Source organism: Schistocerca cancellata, chromosome 1, assembly GCF_023864275.1.
Source record: "Schistocerca cancellata isolate TAMUIC-IGC-003103 chromosome 1, iqSchCanc2.1, whole genome shotgun sequence".
In the NCBI taxonomy this organism is placed as follows: Eukaryota; Metazoa; Arthropoda; class Insecta; order Orthoptera; family Acrididae; genus Schistocerca; species Schistocerca cancellata.
In genome coordinates, this window is record NC_064626.1 from 419,458,169 (window position 1) to 419,482,001 (window position 23,833).

At 39.5% G+C, this 23,833-nt stretch overlaps 1 protein-coding gene across 2 annotated transcripts in view; it reads right to left on the reverse strand.

The window, feature by feature from the left end:
* LOC126175914 (exocyst complex component 8) overlaps positions 1-23,833 on the reverse strand; it is a 91,286-nt gene that overhangs the window by 19,081 nt on the left and 48,372 nt on the right. For both annotated transcript variants that reach the window (XM_049922986.1, XM_049922995.1), the window contains exons 8-10: positions 19,019-19,163; positions 16,036-16,216; positions 12,263-12,393 (exon numbers count right to left, since the gene is read on the reverse strand). In XM_049922986.1, coding sequence (XP_049778943.1) covers positions 12,263-12,393; positions 16,036-16,216; positions 19,019-19,163 — 457 coding nt within the window. The remainder of the gene's footprint in view (positions 1-12,262; positions 12,394-16,035; positions 16,217-19,018; positions 19,164-23,833) is intronic.

A 23,833-nucleotide genomic window follows, 5' to 3' on the forward strand; every position in this document is an offset into this window, starting at 1 on the left:
TTTACTTATTCTCCGCACATACAGAAGGCCATAATTTGAAGAATATTACAAATCTGCACAACACTAAGGTAAGAACATACAATGATAAAGTAAAAGGTTCTCAGCTTGCCACACAGTTGATATTTATATGAATGCAATAAAAGCTGCAGAAGTTCTGTTTCTTTATTCCCTTTCTTAATTAACAGTGTGCATTCTGCAGTCAAACTGAAGCAAAGCAAGCACTGTATCGTGTGTGAGATACAGAGGCAAGCAAGTGTGCCGGGACTTACTCCAGTTCACTGATAGTAGCGCCACATCACCTTAACGCATTGTGTGCAGCGTGTAAGTATTGCACCACAATTAAGTATGAAATTAAAAATCAAAATTTACATTGAAAACCTTGTTAAAATATAGTTTAGAATAATAATGTTCCAAATATAAAGTTCTATGTACCTAGACTTAATAGTTTACGTAAAATGGCCATTTTAAGAGAAAGATAAGTGCACTAAATAACAAAGCTAGAAAGCCATAATTTGGTCAGAATGTGCATATAGAGCTTATAAATAAGTGGTGCAATTTTGAAGCCCATACAACAAAACATTAACACCGGAATCTACATTTTAGGAAAAATCAAAGGTGCTAAATATTGGACTTAAAAATGTAAAAATTTTGGTTCACCCTAAAAATCATAACTGAGAGACCTCATTGAACTAACTCTTACAGTTTTTCAATAATTAAGTAAAAACCAATTTTGTAACTAAAATATACTCAATTGTAGTAAATTAAGTACCTGTAATTTTAATGATAATTTTTTTTTAAGCTGATGATAAAACCTACCAGTTAATAGAGCTATACTAAATTTTAGAGTTGTAGTATTAATAATAGCCAATACAAGTTCTAGTAAAGGTATGGTCTAGAGGTAACGATCTACCGTTAGTTCCAGTATAAAACTCTAGAAGGCAAAATTTTCATTCAAGCGAGCTGAAACTTTTTCTATGCTTTCAAATAACTTTCGTTCGGAGGCTGCTGCAGTACGCAGAAAGCCGTACACAACATATGTTCCCTTAGCCGTCCACTCCGGCACCTATATCAATGCAGCCTGAGAGCCAGTAGTAAGGTTCACTTCGCACTCAGTCACTGTAAGATTCATGTCTGTTAAACGTCGGATTGCGCTCTGCCTCGGATGAAGTCAGAGGTGGACTGTGATGGATCGCGTATTTGTGGTAAAAATTGATAGTGAACTCGCGAGGACTGTACACCATCCTGGATTGCTTGGAATTCGCCAAGGTAACAGTTAGTGTGCCATCCGTGAGAATTACAAATCCGCTTGGCAAGTGACGACTATTATTTCCACTTTATGGTGAGCATTAATTTTGAACACTTATTGCAAACTTTTAGCAAAAGATAATCTGGTAGGAACATACCATAGAGGTCGCCTCATAACTGCTAGTTGTGTTGTTAGAATATAAAGATTTATTTTCAATTGAACATTGTGAATTCCAAGTGTTGTACATGAGAAACTTCACTCAATAGAAGTATTAAATAGAAGTTTATACTTTCATTTAAAATCATGGCCCTGATCCCGCTAAGTAGAGGGAGAATAGAAACTTTTCTTTCAGTGGGCTGGACCAGAATGTGGCCATGTAGACTGGAAACTAAGGTCAGTATGTTTCCCTTCATTTTCTGGCTGACCATAAATTTAGTTGCCAGGCTCGAGTGAGAAAGATAGCGAACTGAATAACAACCAACTTACTAAATTATCATTATCATTATCTCCGCTGCCCCACAAAATGTATAAACTAAAATGTCTTGTTATCACAAAGTTAATAATTTTGGACAGTTTGTCACTAACGAAAATTCATCTGAAGGCACCTCACTTACATTTCCAACATTTAAGAAATGGGCAACTGAACTCAAACATGGCCACACTTATCTTGAAGATGATCTGTATGAAAACAGTCCAAAACTGCAACCGCAGATGAAAACACAAAGAAAGTGCACAATAAGGTGCTGGACGATTAGCCATTAAAGTTATGTGAAATAGCTGACAGTATAGGCATGTCACAAGACAAAATACCATAAATCAAGACCTAATTCACACAGCAATGGAGGGGAGAAAGCACACTAAGTGAAGTGGACAACACACTGAAGTTACAACAAAAGAAGAAAACACTTAAATAGTATTATACATTTTACAACAAGACATAACTATGTGAAAGCTTTGTGAAAAACTGGAGCTACAGTTGTCAACCACTCACGAAATTAAATACAATAACAAATTTCTCTGTTACAAATGAATAAATTTAAAACCAATCTCACTAACTTCATGTGAAGATACGTTAATATAGATGAGAGAATGTTTGCCCACTTCCCACCAGAAACAGAACAGCAATCAAAGCAGCTGATGGAAGTCAGTTGTCCTACTTCAAAAAAGGTGTTTTTCATCTGTAGGAAAGCTTACAGCTAATGTTTCTGGAATACTAAAGGGATTCTTCTTATTGATTACCTTGCAAAGGTTAAAACAATAACTGGTGAGTACCACTAAGTATTTGGAGTGAGTGGATAAAAACTACACGAGAAGAGGTCCGGAATACAAAAGAAAAAGTATCACATTTGATAAGACCAACAGACCTTATACACAAACGTGATTTGGCAATATGAAAAGTGAATTATTTTAAAGCTGGATTGTAGAACATCTACTATATTAAATCAGATTTGGCAACCTTTTACCTCCTCCTGTTTCCATATATACAGAAATTTATAGCTGGAAAATCCTTGGTATCCAACGGGATATGCCAGCTATAGACTGGTATTTTTCAACCCGTTCAAAATGACACTAAATGGATTGAATCTACTCATTGAAGAGAAGAAGAAAAAACTGGACAGAGTGTAATGAGCAAACATGTAGTACATTGTAATATAAGTGCATTTTTACTTTAAAAAAATAATAAAATAAAATAAAAAAGGGAGGCCAGGGTGGAGAGGTGGAGTACAGCACTTATTTCGTGCCAGGTAAAGAATGATTTGTTACAGATACACACACTGCCTGACATAAGTTAAGGACTGAGAAGACATGGTCGGATGTCAATTTAACTTAGAGATGATATGTTGAGTTGCGGACAGGCACAATGAAAGACTTTTACACATTTAGTTTTTGGATAAACCTTTCTTTAGAAAAGTAAACACACACACACACACACACACACACACACACACACACACACACACACATTTATTCACACAAGCAAGCACACCTCACACACACACACACACACACACACACACAACTGCAATCTCCAGCTGTTCAGGCCGGAATGGCACTCCAGTCAGAGCTGCCAGAGGTGGCTGTCATGTGCACATGAGGGGTGCTTGCTTATGTGAATGAAAATGTGTGTGCATATTTCCTTTTCTGAAGAAGGCTTTTGCCAAAAGCTAAAGATGTAACAGTCCTGTCATTCTGTCTGTCTGTAACTCAACATGTAATCTTTATGCTGAACAGCAGTCTATCATTTCCTTATATTGCTGATATTTAAACCTGGAGTTCCCATTGTTTTATTTGTCAATTTAACTTAGTGCATTTACTCACCCTTAGTGGGTACATAAATGATTATAGTGCTGAAATTCACTCAAAAGGTAAGAGTGATCATGAGAATGCATTAGTGCTCTTCATGTTTAGTGTTGTTACCATACACGGTGGGTCATAAAAGAGGTGTGAGTTTGAGCGATCACTGTGATGGACACAGAGATGTTTCATACTGGAGGGAGACAGCATTATTAGGATGTGACAGGCTTTGGACAACTGGTCAAATTGTGCAATATCCAGATTTATGGGGCATTTGGATGTGACAGTTGTGGACTGCTTCTGTCCTCCATAAGGAAGGATCACAATAATGTGCACCAAGCATGTCGTAACCCCTTCACACATGTGTCTGTCATCCAAGAACTAGTAACGGACTTCCAGAAGCATTCTCTGTGCTGTCATGCACCGTTGGTCAGAGACTAGCAGCAGGCAGACTAGGAAACTACTGTCCCATGCATATACTGCCATTAAAATCACAACACAAATTGCTGCATTTGGAGTGGTGCCATGACCAGAAAAAGACAGACTGCTGATGAATGGCATTACTTGGCGTTCAGCAATGAATCATGGTTCTGCACTATCCCGGAAGATCGACATCAGCTAGCAGAAAGACAATATGGGAAGAGGCCCCATTCGTGCAACGATTTGGTGAGATACAGTGGTGTTACTCTTGATGTTATTGTGTTGGGAGCCATCAGCGATGACCACAGAGGTTTCCGCTAGTATGGCACAAAAGCACATCAAGGACATCCTGCATCCTAGAGTGCTACCTCTCATGCAATATGATTGTGGTGCCATTTTTCAACAGGACTATCCTCGTTAACACATAGCAGGTGTCTCTATGAGCTGTCTGCATGATGCTGAGGTGCTCTCACGGCCAGCAAGAGACCAGATCTGTGCCCAATGGATCATGTACAGGACCAGCTCAGGCATCAACATTGGCCCAGGATATAAAGGACTAATTACAATAATTGTGTGCCAGCTTGCCTCTGGGGAGGATACAACAGCTTTGTGACACCCTTTCCAAACACATGCATCCAGGTCAGAAGGGCAGCAATGTCCTACTGATAAGTGGGCTCATACTGCCAAGGTCTTTATAAATTTGACTCAACTTTGTAATCACAGAAATAATGTCACACAGTCTCTCAACCAGTTTAGTTTCACTCCATTTCTTTGTCCCCTTATGGGGCTTCACTGTTTTTGTCAGGCAGTGTAAATAAGATGTGCTTCTTCTCAACCAATGAAGTTTCAGTTTGTTTTCTCCTTCCCTTCTGGATATTTCAACCTTTTTTTGTTACGTGGTGTGTGTGTGTGTGTGTGTGTGTTTGTGTGTGTGTGTGTGTGTGTGTGTGTGTGTGTGTGTGTGTGTGTGTGTGTGTGTGTGTGTTCTGGTGAATCCAATACGGACTACAATTTCTGAGGATAGCTCACTAGTCATCAAATAAAGAAGGTAATGGACAATGGATAGGCAAATCAAAGGGTCAATAAATTGTTTACCTTTTAGACCAAGTCCACCTTCAATACTGAAAACATATACACAAACTTCAAGCACATGTATCCATTATCGCCTGAAGCTGCAGCCAGTCAGGTAATAGTGCAGAATCAGGAGATAACTTTAAACGTATGCATGCTCTCTCTCTCTCTCTCTCTCTCTCTCTCTCTCTCTCTCTCTCTCTGTGTGTGTGTGTGTGTGTGTGTGTGTGTCTTAGCTGTGAAAAAAACATTTTGTACAAAGTTTGACCAATTTACCACTTCTACATGCTTGTGCACTGGTCAATGCCTATTTCGTTCGTAAAGTATCCATCTACCCCTTAGTCCCTTAGTCTTTATATATCAAAGTGTCTAATCCACAACTCTCCTCTCAGTGCAACATGCATATTCTTAAATACAAGCCAAATGCAAATGAGAAAGCATGTACTTTTTTACTTTGTCATTCATTATTTTATACAAATTAAACAAAAAATAAAATGTGTGTTACAAAAACCAAGAAAATGGTAACATCTCCATGTGGAGATACTGGAGCATACAGAGAATTCAGATCATGTTCTTTGTGGTGACCTGGGATCCATCAGTTCAAGAAGTAGGAGGAGATACAGTGAAAACAGTTTCACGAAGGCACAGGTCCTGAGATGTACATACCAATACTGAAAGACCTTCTCTGCCATTTTCTGGTGAAAGCCTTCAATGGAGACAAAGTAATGATACCGCTAACAGCATTTTTTGTAAAAATTTAGAAGAACACAAGAATTAGCACTGTGAGTAGTTTCAGTGGTCAATGAACCTTGTATCACTTCTCCCTCCTTTCTTTTTCCACTGAATAAGTATTCTGTACACTTTCGACATGTCCACGGTTCAAATCTGGAGAGTCTTGTGTCACAAGGAAGCAAGGAAGAGGATGTTGTTATCATGGCCGGTATTCTCTTTCTACAACACAAAAGTACATGTAGATTAATACAGTTCTTTATTTACATGAACAGAAAGCTGTTACTTAACTTGAATAGAGTCCATGTTTTGTGGTACAAGATCATCAATAATAGTCCTCTTGCAGACTGTTGTAAAGTCAATAAAACTAGTCCTGCTATAGTCACTAATCTGGTTGCTATGTACTGCCATAGCCTGTGGCGAACTAAACCCGATCTGTGCATAAACCGACAGATGCAAACTGGATATGTGAGAGAGTGAGTGGGTTTGGTTCATAACAGGCTACGACAGTACAGAGCAACCAGATTAGTGACTATAGTGGGACTAGTTTTATTGATATATTAGTCAGCAAGATGACTACTACTGATGAGCTTGTACCACAAAACATGGACACTATTCAAGTTAAGTAAATAAAGAACCGTATTAATCCACATGTGTTGTAGAAAAAGGATACCAGCCACCCATAACAACATTCTTGCCCTTGCTTCCTTGTGGTACAAGACTCTACAGTGGTGACAAGGATGGAATAAGAACCCACTTGTGCATGGCACCTCACTGCTTACAACAAACACGAAATTCCAGTGCTTGGACAGTGTCGTTTGCCTGCCACTTACAAATCTCACACTAGGATAGTGAATTTTACTATGTTGACATCAAGATACAGTGAGAACATATTTGGTTCAGATGCCTTTGATTTGTTTGGACTTAGCATCCAAGAAAATGTATTTTCAGTGTCTGCTTTTGAACCTAAAGACAGTGTAGCTAGCTTGCTTAAAGAATTTCCTGAACTATTTTCAGAAGAAATGGGAAAAAGCTAATAAGTCTCTAGCACCTGTTACACTGAAAGACAAGGCACAGCCTAAGTTTTTAAGGGCCTGCCCTGTTCCAATTGCTTCAAGAAACAAAGTAGCCAGTGAATTGAAGAAGATGCAAGATAATGGTGTAAGTGCTCCCACACAAGCTAGTCACTGGCAAGTCCTCTCACTTTCTTGCCTAAGCCTCCTAGCTGCATTTGCATTTGTGTTGACTTTAGGTCTACAGTCAACCCACAGACAGTAGTTGACACTTATATGTTACCTCGCCCTGAGGAACTCATTGACAGGCTTGGTACAGGACATTACTTTTCTAAGACAGATTTGCATGAAGCCTACTTACAAATTACATTGGATGAAGAATCACAGTAAGTGTTTGTTGTGAATAAATTTAGGACTCGTCAAGTATTTACATTTGCTCTTCGGCAAGCTTCTGCACCTGCCATTTTTTTCGAACAGAGGATGGCAAAAGTGCCATTTTTTTTTCAAAATACCTTGATGATACTGTCATCTCAGGTCAAACACCAAAGGAACACATCACTGCTTCGAGTGGTGTCAGGAGCAGGACTCAAGTGTCATCTCGAAAAGTGTGACTTTTTTTTCAAACTGAACTACAGTACTTAAGTCACGTGATGAACAGTCGCAGTGTGCAACCCCTCCAGTCTCATTTGCTTGTGAACCATGATCTGCCTGTTCCTCGCAATGTGTCTGAACTGCAGTCAGTACTAGGTGAGATGACAAACTACATTTGATTCATACCAAATGCCGCTCAGATGGCGGCTCCATTGCATCGCTTGCATTTGAAAAATGTGCCTTTTGTGTGGACCAAAGAGTGTCAAGACACATTTGAAAAACTCAAAAATGCCTTGCTCAGTGACACATTTTTAGTGCATGTTGACCATGCCAAGTCAGTAGTTTTTCAAGTAAATGCTTCTTTCTACAGAATTGGGGCTGTGCTTTCACACAGAATTGATGCCCAAGACAGACCTACTGCTTTTGCCTCAAAGTTGTTAACTAAAACTTAAATCAATTATTTGCAGATTGAAAATGCAGCTCCTGCTATTGTATGTGGTGTGACAAAATTCTATTACTATCTGTTTGCTTGCAAGTTCTATTTAGTGCAGATCACAAGCCTTTACAGTACTTTCATCTGTCAAAGCCAGTGCCTACGTGCACTGCTCAAAAATTGCAATGTTGGGCTTTGTTGCTTTCGCAATGTCTGTTTGAAATTGTGTACAGATCTATAGCGAAGAATGGCAATGCAAACGCCCTGTCTCGCCTTCCGATTGGCCACGACTCTGATTCTGCTGCATCTTGTTGCCAAATTAATGCACAGGACTCTGAATTGCTGGAATCTTTTCTGTTGCACTACAAAAAATAGCACAGGCCATGGAAGCAGCCCGTGCTCTCAAGATTTTGTTGCGTTACATTCACATGTCTTGGCCTCGTTCACTGAATAGTATCCAGAACTCAGTTGTGCGCCAATATTTTGCATGTCAGCATAACCTTTCAGTTCAACAGAGTGTGAGTCTAGTTCAAAATGACAGTGGACAATTGTGTGTGCTTATTCCCACAGTGTTGCAAAAGGATGTGTTACATCTGCTTCATCAAGGGTATTGGGAAATTGTTTGCACTAAACAGTAAGTATACCAGCACTGTAATTGGCAGGGCATGGATGCCCACACTAAACAGATGACATCACAGTGTCGCGCATGTGCAGAAAACCAATCTGCTCCGTCACAGGCATTCTCAGCTTGGCTTTAGACTATCCCCATGGTAACAAGTGCACATAAACATTGCAGAACCATTTTGAAACGCTTGTTGGCTCATAGAGAAAACCGACTTGTGGAGATAACATCTTGGACCTACTGATAACAAACAGACCTGAACTTTTTGACTCTGTAAGCGCAGAACAGGGAATCAGTGATCATAAGGCTGTTGCAGCATCCATGAATATGGAAGTAAATAGGAATATAAAAAAAGGGAGAAGGTTTATCTGTTTAGCAAGAGTAATAGGAGGCAGATTTCAGACCACCTAACAGATCAAAACGAAAATTTCTGTTCCAACACTGACAATGTTGAGTGTTTATGGAAAAAGTTCAGCCAATCGTAAAATGCGTTTTAGACAGGTACGTTCCAAGAAAAATTGTGATGGATGGGAAAAACCCACCGTGGTTCAACAACAAAGTTAGGAAACTACTGTGAAAGTGAAGAGAGCTTAACTGCAAGTTTAAACACAGCCCAAACCTCTCAGACAAACAGAAGCTAAACGATGCCAAAGTTAGCATAAGGAGGGCTATGCATGAAGCGTTCAGTGAATTCGAAAGTAAAATTCTATGTACCGACATGACAGAAAATACTAGGAAGTTCTTGTCTTACGTTAAATCAGTAAGTGGCTCGAAACAGCATATCCAGACACACTGGGATGATGATGGCATTGAAACAGAGGATGACACACATAAAGCTGAAATACTAAACACCACTTTTTTCCAAAGCTGTTTCACAGAGGAAGACCGCACTGCAGTTCCTTCTCTAAATCCTCACACAAAGGAAAAAATGGGTGACATTGAAATAAGTGTCCAAGGAATAGAAAAGCAACTGAAATCACTCAGCAGAAGAAAGTCCACTGGACCTAACGGGATACCAATTTGATTCTACATAGAGTACGCGAAAGAACTTGCCCCCTTCTAACAGCCGTGTACCGCAAGTCTCTAGAGGAACGGAAGGTTCCAAATGATTGGAAAAGAGCACAGGTAGTCCCAGTTTTAAAGAAGGGTCGAAAAGCAGATGCGCAAAACTATCTGACATCGATCTGTTGTAGAATTTTAGAACATGTTTTTTGCTCGCGTATCATGTAATTTCTGGAAACCCAGAATCTACTCTGTAGGAATCAACATGGATTTTGGAAACAGCGATCATGCGAGACCCAACTCGCTTTATTTGTTCATGAGACCCAGAAAATATTAGATGCAGGCTTCCAGGTAGATGCCATTTTCCTTGACTTCCGGAAGGCGTTCGATACATTTCCGCACTGTCACCTGATAAACAAAGTAAGAGTTTACGGAATATCAGACCAGCTGTGTGGCTGGATTGAAGAGTTTTTAGCAAACAGAACACAGCATGTTATTCTCAATGGAGAGACGTCTACAGACATTAAAGTAACCTCTGGCGTGCCACAGGGAAGTGTTATGGGACCATTGCTTTTCAAAATATATATAAATGACCTAGTAGATAGTGTCGGAAATTCCATGCGGCTTTTTGTGGATGATGCTGTAGTATACAGAGAATTTGCAGCATTAGAAAATTGCGGCGAAATGCAGGAAGATCTGCAGCGGATAGGCACTTGGTGCAGGGAGTGGCAACTGACCCTTAACACATAGACAAATGTAATGTATTGCGAATACGTAGAAAGAAGGATCCTTTTTTGTATGATTATATGATTGCGGAACAAACACTGGTAGCAGCTACTTCTGTAAAATATCTGGGAGTATGCGTGCGGAACGATTTGAAGTGGAATGATCATATAAAATTAATTGTTGGTAAGGCGGGTACCAGGTTGAGATTCATTGGAAGAGTCCTTAGAAAATATAGTTCATCAACAAAGGAGGTGGCTTATAAAACACTCGTTCGACCTATACTTGAGTATTTCTCATCAGTGTGGGATCTATACCAGGTCGGGTTGACAGAGGAGATAGAGAAGATCCAAAGAAGAGCAGTGTGTTCCGTCACGGGGTTATTTGGTAAGTGTGATAGTATAACAGATATGTTTAGCAAACTCAATTGGCAGACTCTGTAAGAGAGGCGCTCTGCATCGCGGTGTAGCTTGCTGTCCAGGTTTCGAGAGGGTGCGTTTCTGGATGAGGTATCGAATATATTGCTTCCCCCCTACTTATACCTCCTGAGGAGGTCACGAATGTAAAATTAGAGAGATTTGAGCACGCACGGAGTCTTTCCAGCAGTCGTCCTTCCCATGAACCATACATGACTGGAACAGGAAAGGGAGGTAATGACAGTGGAACGTTAAGTGCTCTCCGCCACACACCGTTGGGTGGCTTGTGGAGTATAAATGTAAATGTAAATGTAAATGTAGATGTAGATGTAGATAGTGGTAGGCACTTTTAGCAAGCTCCCATTTGCTGTGCCTATGGCTTCTACCACATCCTATAGCACCATTCAAGCATTGTCCTCCATATTTTGCATAGAAGGTTTGCCAGAAGTACTTGTATTGGACAACGGACCACAGTTCACTTCATGCGATTTTGAATAGTTCTGTGAATGAAATGGCATTCATCATCTAACAATTGCTCTCTTTTACTCCCAGTCCAACGGAGAAGCACAATGTTTCATATGCACTTTTAAACACCAGATGCCAAAGATTCACTCCACCCACACTTGGGAACAGGCGCTGCAACTTTTTCTCACCTCCTATGCTCCCTACCCACACGATGGACAATCGTCAGTGGAACTTCTGCATGGCCGCCACCAATGGATGCTGCTACCTTTGCTACACCCACAGCAGCATCCAGCGCCACCAATAATCCACAAGTATCATTTTGCACCGCATGATGTTCTTTTTTTCACAGTTGTGGCAACTGTGGGCACTGGGAAAGAGGTGTGATCCAGGAACGCATTGGCTCTTTTATGTACTTGATTGCAGGGCCCAAAGGTTTACAGCACTGCCACCAGAACCAAGTTTGCACATGTCATTTGTCCCATTAGATTTTTAAAATTTTTGAAAACATAGTCAGCAATCTTAAAATTTGTTAAAATTAAAATTTAAAACAGTCTTAATTGCAATCTTGTTAAAATATTTTTTATTAGAGTGAGTGACCGGTTTCAACTCTATGAAAGAGTCATCTTCAGACTCCACAGTGGTGGATGGACACTGCTAGATGAGTTCTGTCGACCTTCGACGCTCGTGTAACTGCAGTTACAGAGACATTCCCACAAGCAAAATGCTGCCAATGCCCTCTCAATAGCATGTATTCAGGCCGCCACTGCTGGCCAGAAGGCACTCACTCAATCTCTCAGTCTCACTCAATCATCCAGTTTGGCTTCTGTCAGTTTACTCACAGAGTGGGTTTAGTCCATCACAGGTTACAACAGTACATAGCAACCAGATTATTGACTACAATGGGACTAGTTTACCTCAATCAGAATTGTACTTCACATCAGTTTGCAATAGGACTATTACTGATGAGCTTGTACCACAACACATGGACTCTATTCAAGTTAAGTAAAGTAACCAATTCATGTTAATAGAGAACTGTATTAATCCATACGTGTATTTGTGTTGTAGAAAGAAGATACCGGCCACCATAACAACATCCTCTCCCACACTTTTCCTTGCGTTACAAGACTCTACAAAATTGAAAATTAATTTTCAACTAATATTATTATTATCATCTAATTACTTATGTAATTCAAGTTTATTGCTATACTGATCTAAAAAAATTCTTCAGCAACTTACCTGGTCACACTGGCCTCTGATGCAAGTTACACTTTCTGCAAGGCTTGTTATAGCAGACTGGGGCATGAAAACCTGCTTTATCAGATGAGATGTGAATAAAGTGAGCTCAGAACTTGCCCAGACCACAAATGCTAGAAATAAATACAAAAATATCAGTAGAATAGAGGAATATTCAAGAATAATTTAGATGCATGTTATAGGTACTTACTAACACTATCAGAAGAGCTTTATTATAAACTATGTTTGGAGAGACAATGCCAATTGTTACATATTTAATTTAACACACAAACTGAAAGGGGAAAAAAGGAACACCACCCCAATTAATATGTACAAAACCCTTTTCTAAGGGAAGGATGGGGGATTAAGCCTGCCCAATATGATTAAATATTTTAGTCACAAATAAAGCCAGGAACAGAGGTTTTTATTGTTATCTTTTTGTGTTAGTTCATTCCTCATCACTTTACCATAAACAACTGTCTAATATTACACACAACTGAGGAAGAGAGGACTACATGATTAATGGAAAATCTCATATAAAGATGTGAAACAAATACTAACAAAGAGATAGAGGGGCTGGCCAGTACTTACCTCAGCTCAGTACAGCCGATAGATACACATAAAACAGAACCGAAAATTTACATTCCTAGCTTTCGGAACAAATGTTCCTTCATCAGGGAGGAGAGAGGGGAAAGAAAGGGAAGAAGGGAAAGGAGATTCAGTTACTCACAACCCAGGCTATGAAGCAACAGGGAAAGGAAAATAGGGAGGGTAGCAAGGATGGAGGCATGGTTGTCAGAGGGAAGCCAAAGATCTTTGGCTTCCCTCTGACAACCATGCCTCCATCCTTGCTACCCTCCCTATTTTCCTTTCCCTGTTGCTTCATAGCCTGGGTTGTGAGTAACTGAATCTCCTTTCCCTTCTTCCCTTTCTTTCCCCTCTCTCCTCCCTGATGAAGGAACATTTGTTCCGAAAGCTAGGAATGTAAATTTTCAGTTCTGTTTTATGTGTATCTATCGGCTGTACTGAGCTGAGGTAAGTACTGGCCAGCCCCTCTATCTCTTTGTTAGAAGAGAGGACTACAAAAGTCAAAAACTGTCTAATAATTCATCTTGTGTTCCCTGAGTCTGATGTGTGGGCATGCCTGTATAAAATTATCTCAGTTCCAGCAGTGTCACTTTGGCTAAAACACTTGAGCTTTTGACAGCTCTCTCTATCATCACTATCAGAAGTAAAAACCACTGACAATCAGTGGTTTCTACTCACAATGACATTGCAGTGATTTGAAGACTAAGAATATTTTATTCAGTTAATTTTCTGGTTGAAGCTCACTTTTCATCCGTGTTTGCTTTCTAATATACACAGGTGTTTGTATTGCCCTGTTAATGTTTCAAAATACCATAACTTGAAAACTGTTAGAGATACACCATCATGGTATTTATAAAACATTTAGTAGATTTAAAAGTTGTTTTCTGTTGTGCCAGAATTTCAATATTTCCCCCACTTGTCACTCAAAGAACATAAAGGCGATATTTGAGTTCTGCCTGTGTACAGGCCGGCACTGCTGCATCAACAATGCTGATTGCTTCATTGACCTGTGTACAAAGGATAGCAATGTCACTGATTGGCATATATAAAGGGACTGGCATTGCAACGACTACAGCTGCTGTGAAAGATATTAAATGTACTCACAGTTGCGAATGTGAACCTCCTCCAGTTGTATAATGGAATGACAACAATGAAAATTTGTGCCGGAATGGGACTTTAATCCTGATTTCCCACTTTATGTCAGCAGTTGCCTTAACCACTTCGGCTATCTGAACATGTCTTCAGGAGCAACCAAAACTTCCAAATGTCACACTTACCCAGATCTTGTGATGCTCGCACACAAACTATCTGATTCCTGCCTGATAATGCACACATGAATGTCTGAAGGAGCATTGTTTCATACGAATTGTCAACACAGACACTGTGCAATTACATAATAAACATTACATGCCTTGATGGGTTAAAATGATGATCATATCAAATGTACCTCTTTGGCAGGAATCTCACAGCACGTATGCAAGCCTTACAAGATGTGGACAAAGGTTACATATGGGAGTTTGGGGCGGTCCTGGAGGTAAGGTGAATGCTTGTATAAAGTGGGAAATCCAGGTTCGAGTTCCAGTCTGGTACAAATTTCCAATGTCATTATTCCATTATACAGATGGATTAGGTTCATATAGGCAGATGCAAATACACTTCATGTCTTTCATTGCAGCTGTAGTAGATGCAGTACCTCTTCCTTTAGACACACATGCATATCCAAATGAACATTGCACCATACTTCTTCACAATACAGGCTCTGCAATTTCATATTTATTGGCCAATACTTAGCCAGTAAAAAACAAACATTCATGGGATATATGAATCAGGTATGACATGTGGACTATGATGTGTAGAAGTTTGAGTCTATCCATGAGTCATGCTCGGATAGCCGAAGCAGTTAAGGCAACAACTCAAGTAAAATGGGAAATATGGGTTCGAGTCCCTGAGACAGTGTGAGAAGCATGAGCACAGGCCATCAGCAAGGGGCAATGCTGTCGAGAGTCTTCATCTGCCCAAAAGCTTGTCAGTGTTTTGGAAGACATAGAGGAAGCACCTCTATGGGCGGGGAAGGGGGGGGGGGGGGTGAAAGGTCATTTCTAGAAGCTGTGGCGAAATGTCATTCTCTTATGTGCTGTTCTGAACTTCACTTCAGGCATTTTGTTCTGAATAATAAGAGATGTGTCACCAACATTGCAAATATTGAGTACAAGAATAACACAACACAAAAGAGTTCTCTGAAAAGATATTTGTGCCATTCTGGTCATTTTGTAGTGAGTTGGCAGAGATGTGAACTCTCTTACAGCCCTGGGGCCAACTGTAGCCAGAAACAAAGTCCCACAAAACGATTAGTGGCACTGCATAGCAGGTTCACTGCATCAAGAAAGAGCAAGAAGGCAGCCGTAAATCTTCAATAAGGTAAAAGTGTTCTTGAACATCGAGGTGACAGACTGTTGGTGTAGTTGGTTCAATTACAACCCATAACTGGACTCACTAAAACACTTCATTTTGGCTTAGTGCCATGACAGGATTAGTTCTTGAGCACTTCACCCTTCAATCCCATTGTACCTCTTCACCTCCACCTTCCTCTTCTTCCACCACCTTTCCCCTTCAACTCCTCTCCCTCCTCCTATCTCTCTTTTTGCTCTACTCTCTGTACTCCTTTTGTCTTATTGTGTGGTGGCAGAGTCATCTGTTCAAACACCTATTTCCTGCTAGCCCCCTAATTGTGTCCTGTCCTACTCCTCCCACACCTCCATCAGCTCACACAACTGCTTTCGAGAATTGATTGTCAATAATCAGTCTCGTGGTCGAGGGAGTGCACTTTTGGGTGACTTTATGGGTGACGATGTTTACTTTGCTAGAAAAAGAGCAAGACCTTGAAGCTAGAGTGGATGCTGATTACTGTTATGCGTTTGTGCTACATGCATTGGTTTGCTACAGGTGAGTGGTTGCCTTTCACTTATTTTACATATTAATAATTTGGATTGCTTGTACTTAAAAGACTAGTTCTAATATCTCAGTTCCTAAGAATAAAATTATTTTGTTGAATGTTAACCAATTTGTTGAGTTTTACAGAGGTTCGCATGTTCTGTCGGTATGTACATTCACCACACAGAGCTCAAGAAATTTCTTCTAGGTACAGCAGATTGGTAATAAAAAATGAATATGTTATAGCATGGGTGTACCTGAAGCACAACTCGGTGAGTTTGGAAAAGCACGCAGAAACTCACGGGCCATATCAGCCAAGTTTGTGAAGAATATGCCTCCAAGCTGACGTACATAAAGTACAGTGGCTCCTTCTCGCTTAACATGTTTTAGTTGTGCTTTCAATATACTCGAACACAGCTTCAGGAACAAATCACAAGCCTGTAAGAAAAATAAACATTTATGACTAAGAATTGGAAATAATTATCTTAGTTGGTAGTTATTGGAATATGTAGCTATTTGAAAGAAAAGTGAGAATCAATTAGGACTTTGAACAGTTATGCTCCAGACTGAATGCTGAAAGGCATAATCAGTCTTAAATGATGATGATGATGATGATGAACAGTTAAACAAAACTGCAAATTGCATTATGGCACAGGTAACTCACTAAATGTTACATACCATTCTGCAATACACAGTAAGAAAATAATTTTTTATATATGCACAATAACATATCAAAATGCAGGTAAATTACTTTAAATATTCTTATAAGTCCTGTATCTTTACTTTTTGTTCCAAATTTCTTTACAAGGCTATAACTGTCATTAAAATAGTAGTAAAGCAAAGCTTTCATCAACCTGAAGTTTGGTTTGAACACCACATTGTTTTAGCAGGTATGCTCCCATTGGGGATGGCACGCAGTTGCCTCCATCTGCCCTTTTAACTGACTTACCAAGCCAGCTTTTCATATGCTGGCATCTACAATTTAACATGGATTCCAGACCATGGTGCAAATTGACTTCAGATTAATAAACATTGCTAAAGGTAAAAGAAGTGATACATGACAGATAAAAACCATAGGACTCACTGAGGATCAAACTCAAGACCTTCGGATCCCCAGCCTGGTACTTTTATCACTAAAGCATCAAGCCGGTCACAAGTATACAACAGAAAGTACTCTCACATAGGTTTTTAAACACATGCACGCATGCACACAAGCACACACACACAAATCTTAAATATAGTAGTGGAAAATGAACAATCTGTACCAATCATCTGACATGACTAAAGCATTTTAATCTCCTCTTAGTATTCAAATTGTTTCCATAAATAATGATAAGATATCCACATACTTATAGAAAGATTCTTACAAAATGATTACAGTATCTTGTGTAGCCTGTTTTAACTACAATACAGTTCTCCGACAGTGCATAAAAGTGATGGTAGAGGTGTTTGATGTCACCTTGGGAAGAGATATTCCACACTAATTCTACTTGTAACAGTAATTGGTCAACAGATGTTGCCAGTAACACAGATTGCATCAGATGCTATGCCACAGTGTCCCAGACATGTTCAGTAGTTAGGTATGATAGTCATGCCAGTCAGGGAAGTTGGTGAACACAACGATAAATGCTAAGTGTGTGCATTAACAGAATCCTGCTAGGAGAGCAGTTCTTCCTAACATCATAGAAGCGGTCACAGAATGGGCTTTATAACATACTGGATGCATCCTGCATTGTTCGGTGCTTCCTCCACAAATACCTACGATGGTCACTGCAAACTATGGGTTCTTGGATCTACAATTTGCTGCCTGCCACCGTCCAATAGTTCTCACCTTAATATTTGGTGCTGCACTCAAAATCAGTGGCACCAAGACTGAATTGGACTCATTACCATGTACAAATTGTGCATCATTCATTTTTCCAGATGTGCCTTGGATATCATTAGATGTGGCCTGCACAGTGATATGCTGTGAAGTCACTAATGGCTTTTCATCTGACATGATAAGTCCAGAAATCAATCTGTATGCACTCCACGTCAGTCAGAAAAGGGACAATAGACCACTGGCACCAATACTGATAAATATTTGGCAGATCATGTCCAACATGTCTGGCAATTCTTCAGCACCATCCAGTTTGCCACAGCTCCACAATACGAGCTCCACGAAATTAAGTTAATTATATGAATTGTGCCTATTAACACCACCCTGGCACATCTACATTTTGCATGAAACCAGTACAAATTTTATTAACAAGATAGCAATGTTTCAGTAAGCCAAATACAACTGGCAGTGCTCCAATAAATCAGCCATGCTCAGTTTACAGGACAGTGCTTTGAATAACTGCCAATCTTACCCTCTGTTCTAGTCCCACCCTAATACATGATTTTATATTTTTTACATTACATCTTTTACAAGTGTTCGTTTTATAAGTTCCAGTATTGTATGTCAGAAATCAAATACATCATTCAAACATAAATAATAAGAATAAGGGGATTTCCTGGATGCAATATGCAGGAGAAATTTAACAGCAAACAGGAATGCAAAAAAGTGCTGACTGTTAGCATCCAGCTGTCAAAACACACACAGCATAACACAGATAAAGACTTTTAGTCTCCTAACATCTTTTTGTGTGTGTGTGTGTGTGTGTGTGTGTGTGTGTGTGTGTGTGTGTGTGTGTGTGTGTGTGTGTGTGTTTCACTTATATTAAAGCCCATCAAACTGCAAATTCCATTTTGAGAAACATGAACACATTAACTAGCTACAGACTGCTACAGAAATCATTACAATATTAATAAGAGATAATGGAAGAAAACCAACAGATATTTATTTAAACAATGGAAAATCCAGGATGGAATGTAACAATACCAGAGAAGGAAAGTTGCTACTCACCATATAGCAGAGATGCTGAGTTGCGATAGGCACGACAAAAAGATTCAGTATGGTTTCAGTTCTCTGAAACTGCAGACGAGTGTGCAAGTTGCGTTTGCGCGAGTGTGTGTGCGCGCGTGTGTATGTGTGTCTACTGCTGACAAAGGCCTTAATGGCTAAAAGCTGTAATTGTGTGATTCTTTTTGTTGTGCCTATCGCGGCTCAGCATCTCCACTATATGGTGAGTAGCAACTTTCCTTCTCTGGTATTGCAACAGATATTTAACCATGGTTTGACTAGAATTGGTTTTGAAACTGAATCTTTCAAATAAGAGAAGTGGTGTAAAATTTTTTATTGTAGTATTAACCACTTGCCTGAGTAGAACATGATAACTTGTTTAGCAATCTAACTGCTCTCCTTGCAGCTCTCAGTCCTCCTTGCAACGATTTGTCAGGTGAAACAGTCAGTTCCTTTGTTAACACATCAGTCAATGCTTTCACGCGAGTTTCTACCTTTCGCCTATAATGTAAACAGACAATAGACATTAACACAGACAAGCCTTTATTTATGTACCTAGTTAAGGATAACCTATATGCTTTATGATACTGTTAACAATAAAAATGCATTGATAAGCTTGTGGTTGAGGAAAAAGAAAAGACAGAAAGAAAGAAAAATATGACATAGCTAATATGCCAGTCTCTTAAGTTTAAAAATAATGACATTATGAAAAAGACAGGCTAATATAACAATGAAAAACAATCAATTTTTGACAAAATAAATTAGTTGTATAGATAAAAAAAAGAAAGACTGCTACTCATCATATAATGGAGATGTTGAGTTGCGGACAGGCACAACAGAAAGACTGCTAAACAAGTGAGCTTTTGACCAAGAGGTCTTCTTCTACGTAGAAAACACACACACATTCCCGGAAACACAACTCACACATACAATACTGTCTCTGGTCACAGACCAGACAGAGAATGTGGCCATGTGTGTGTGAATTGTGCTTGTGTGAATGTGTGTGAGTTTCTATGTTAGAAGAAAGCCTTTTGGCTGAAAGCTCACTTGTTCAGCAGTTTTTTTGTTGTGCCTGTCTTGACACCACATATCCACTATATGGTGGGTAGCAATCTATCCTTTTCCAACCTGGATTTTCTATTATTTGTTTAAGTTTAAAAATAGCTTGACATGTTTTCGACCACTTGTTATAGGCATCAGAGGGGGATATTACTGATATTCCCACAACTTACTACATAATTATTTCTGCTAAAACAGGCACAGTAATATACACTATTGACTATTAAAATAGCAACAGCTTGAAGATCGTCACACTGACATAAGTATATTAGATGAATGACTATGCAAACTGCACAAAATATGAAAAAGTAACTCCTTCTACATTCTACAGTTATGAAAAATTTAGGCATCAGATTCCTTGTTCAGGAAATACAGTTTAATATTTTTGTTGTTTGTGAGATCATATTAAGCCTCGTGTAAGGAGGAGAAACATCTACCAGCACACATCAGAATTTGAAAGTGCCAGGTTCATCATCTATTGTACACATAATTTATCATTTCACAATACTGCTAATCATGTTGCTGAGGATCCCACAATTATTATTCAGATATGGAATCAAAGGATACAGGAGGGCCATAAACGATGATATGCATTATCTCAGTGGCCCCAAGAGGCTAGCACGCAATAAGTCAGACATACTGTTTGCTCAGGCCGGGCAGTACATGTGCATACATTGTGTACTTTGAATCAGGAAAGGGGTTTATTTGCAGTAAAAGAGATTAAAGTCAAGTATGTACACATTACACAGAAGAGAAAGAGCTAAAAAGAGTTGCTCAAACTGTATACAAACAATTTTTATTCAATGTATGGCCCATAAGGGAAAGTGGACTAGTCTGAATTTTCAGTAAGCTTCACATTATAACTGGTAAAAGCATAAATTTTAGTCTGCAATTAAGAAACATTCAACAAATACCAATGTAAGGATAAAGTAAACAGATGAACCAAAACATTATGACCACTTACTTAACAATGCACTGGCCCATCTTTGGAATGCAACATAGCGGAGATTCTGTATGGAATGGATTCAACAAATCCTTGGCAGGTTTCCAGAGTAATGTGGCACCAGATGTTTACACACCGGTCATGAAATTCTTGTAAATGACAGGTCGGGGGTTTGTGGGTAGGGACATGACACCTGATAGCATCACAATGTGTTCCACAGGGTTCAGATCACACAAATCTGGTGCCATGACACCAATATGAGTTCACTATCATGCTCCCCAAACTACTCTGGCATGATTCTGGCCTTGTGACAAGCAGAGTTATCCTTCAGGAAGACACCAAGCATGAAGAGTTGTAAGTGATCTGCAACAATGTTCATGTAGTTCACAGCTGTCATAGTATCTTTTACTACTACCACAGGCTCCATGGAGCCCTGGTGAATGTCCCCTCCCCCCATAGAATAATATTGGTTCCACTGACCTTCATCTATGGCACAGTGCGCATTTCCAGCATCCGTTCACCTAGTTGAGGATGTATATGGATGCAAAAATTGACCTGGTATAACAATAAATGTGATTCACTCCATCAGGTTACATGTCTGCATTGGTCCACGGTCCAATCTTGATGGTCTCATGCCCACTGCAAACATAACTCATGATATCATCGGGTCAACTTGGGAACATGTAGGTGTCATCTGCTGCACAGCCATATGTTCAACAATGTGCACAAAATGGTGTCTTCCAAAACACATGTGCTGGCACCAATTCTGTACTCTGTTGTCAGGTATGTCACAAAATGATGCCAATCTTGGTTTACAGGGTGGGCAAGCCTCTGACCTTCGATTCTAAGAGGTGTGGACGTCCAACATCTTATCGTCTGCTTGTGATTTTTCTATCCTTCAACCACTTTCCATACGTGCTCATGACAGTAACCCACGAATAGCTAACCAGCTCCACCATTTCTGAGATGCTCATTCCTGGGTTCCGGGCCATAACAATTCCGCCCTTTGTCAAAGTCATCAATGGATTTCCCAACTTGCAGCCCACGTCATTCCTAGAAATAATCCTAAGTCATCTCCACTCCACTTATATATTTTCCTTACCATATCACTCACCTAAAATACTGCCAGGTGGCATAATGTTCTAGCTCATCAGTGTGTGACATGTCAGAACAACCATTAAAGTTTGATTTATTACAGCTTACAGAAAATGTTAAAGACTGAACACTATGTAGTCATGCCCAAATCACACTTATGCTTTTCATGCTCTCAGACTAACCTTCTGTCGGGCGCGGTGTTTGTCGCAGCGAGATTGAGCGTGGTGTATCAAACTGATCACACCGTTTATTCACACTATCATTTATTAAATTCTATTCACAAAACATATTATAAGTGCCAAATACATTTAAAGAAAGACAAAGATGACATACGAGCACAACTGCAGTAGAAATATTCATCATTCAGATTTCTTATCATCGATGTTGGGCTTTAGTAACAAATGATAAAAACATCGCTTTTTCATTTGCTTCTTTATTATATTTCACTAATGAAACACATTACAAATGACAACTATCTTTACAGAAAGGCTATTATGACACTGGAGCAGAACAACAATGATATTACAACTCATTCATTTGTTTCATCGTCGCTTTTTGACTGTGGTAACAAATGAGGAATTTTTCCGCATTCAGAGCAAAAAGGTTCAATGTGTATCAAACAGATAGGCTTCTGACACATTTTGCAACAATATTTTGTCAGTCTTTTTTTTCTGTGCAGGTATTACACCTTTTCCTCTTGATCCCAGTCCCTTGTTCTTCGTTTCTGCTTGTGTCTTCTGCTTCTTCTTCACATGTTGGCCTATATTGTTGTAGCCGCAGTTGAAGATCTCTGTGAATTCCTGAGGTGTCCAAGCATCTACGAACCAAGTGAGGTAGAACTAATGCATGTGAGAGTTGCTTCAGGAATCCTTTTCTTCAGATAAAATTCTCGTTGTTGCCATAGTAAATTACTTGTGAATTGATTCCACTCATATTGATCATTGCAAAAAATATGACCATGGACCAACGGCACACATTTCTTGCTACATTGTATGAAGCGGTCAACTTATCTGTAGTGTCGACTCCACCTTTGGTGCTATTGTAAAATGTTACAATGGATGGCTTCTGTTTATCTCCAGTGTCAGCATCTACTGAATTATCTTCATGCAAACTTGATGCCAAGATAACACACTTCCCATTTTTAGGAATGTAGGAAACTAGAGTACAGCCTTTCTTGAAGCCAAAAATTGAACTATGGACAGCCCTGCCTTTACTGGTAGCAAACTCCAGAGGAATCTCACGCTTGTTTTTCTTCATCATCCCAACAAAAGAAAGATTTTTTTCTTCTTAGCTCTTCTATCAAACCAATACTAGTAAACCAATTGTCTGCCGTCACATTTCGACCTGACTGATAAATTGGTTCACATAGTCGCAGAACAACATCTGAAGGTTTATTGCTAACATGGTACAATCCTTCTGGCTGCAGCCCAGCGTATATTTCCAGATTATAGAGATAAAATACTTGGGAATCCACAAGAGCATATATCTTAATTCCATATTTGTTTGGTTTGCTAGGTAAGTATTAGCAAAAACTGCACCTTCCACAGAATCCTTCGAGTTTCTCATCTACTGTAACGTTTTCTCTGAGGGTGTAGGATTTCTGGCAATTCTGTACAAACAGAGAAAATATTTCCCGAATCGCTGCTATCTTGTCTAATTTTCTCCTTTCATCGCGAGTCACACGATTGTCAAATCTAAGGCACCGCATGATGAATTTGAAATGTTTTATGTTCATAACGAGACGAAATTTTTCAATTCCATCCCCATCACTTCCCCACAGATCTTCTAAGCTTTGTCTGTTACTTTTGTTAACACCAGCCAAAAACAGAAGACCAATGAAAGCTTTTAATTCAATAATATCTATAGGTTTTACGCCTCTCTCTCGCTGAAAAGAAGCTTTGATGCTCTCAATATACTGATTGGTATACAGAAATATAATCGACAAAATGTCGTCATCTATGAGGCAATTCCAACATTCCAAAGGTGTTCTCAATGCTTTCGCCGCACCTATAGGACCAGGTAACTTTTGAATAATATTGTGGGCCCTGAAACGTACTCCCTGCGATGGTGGAAC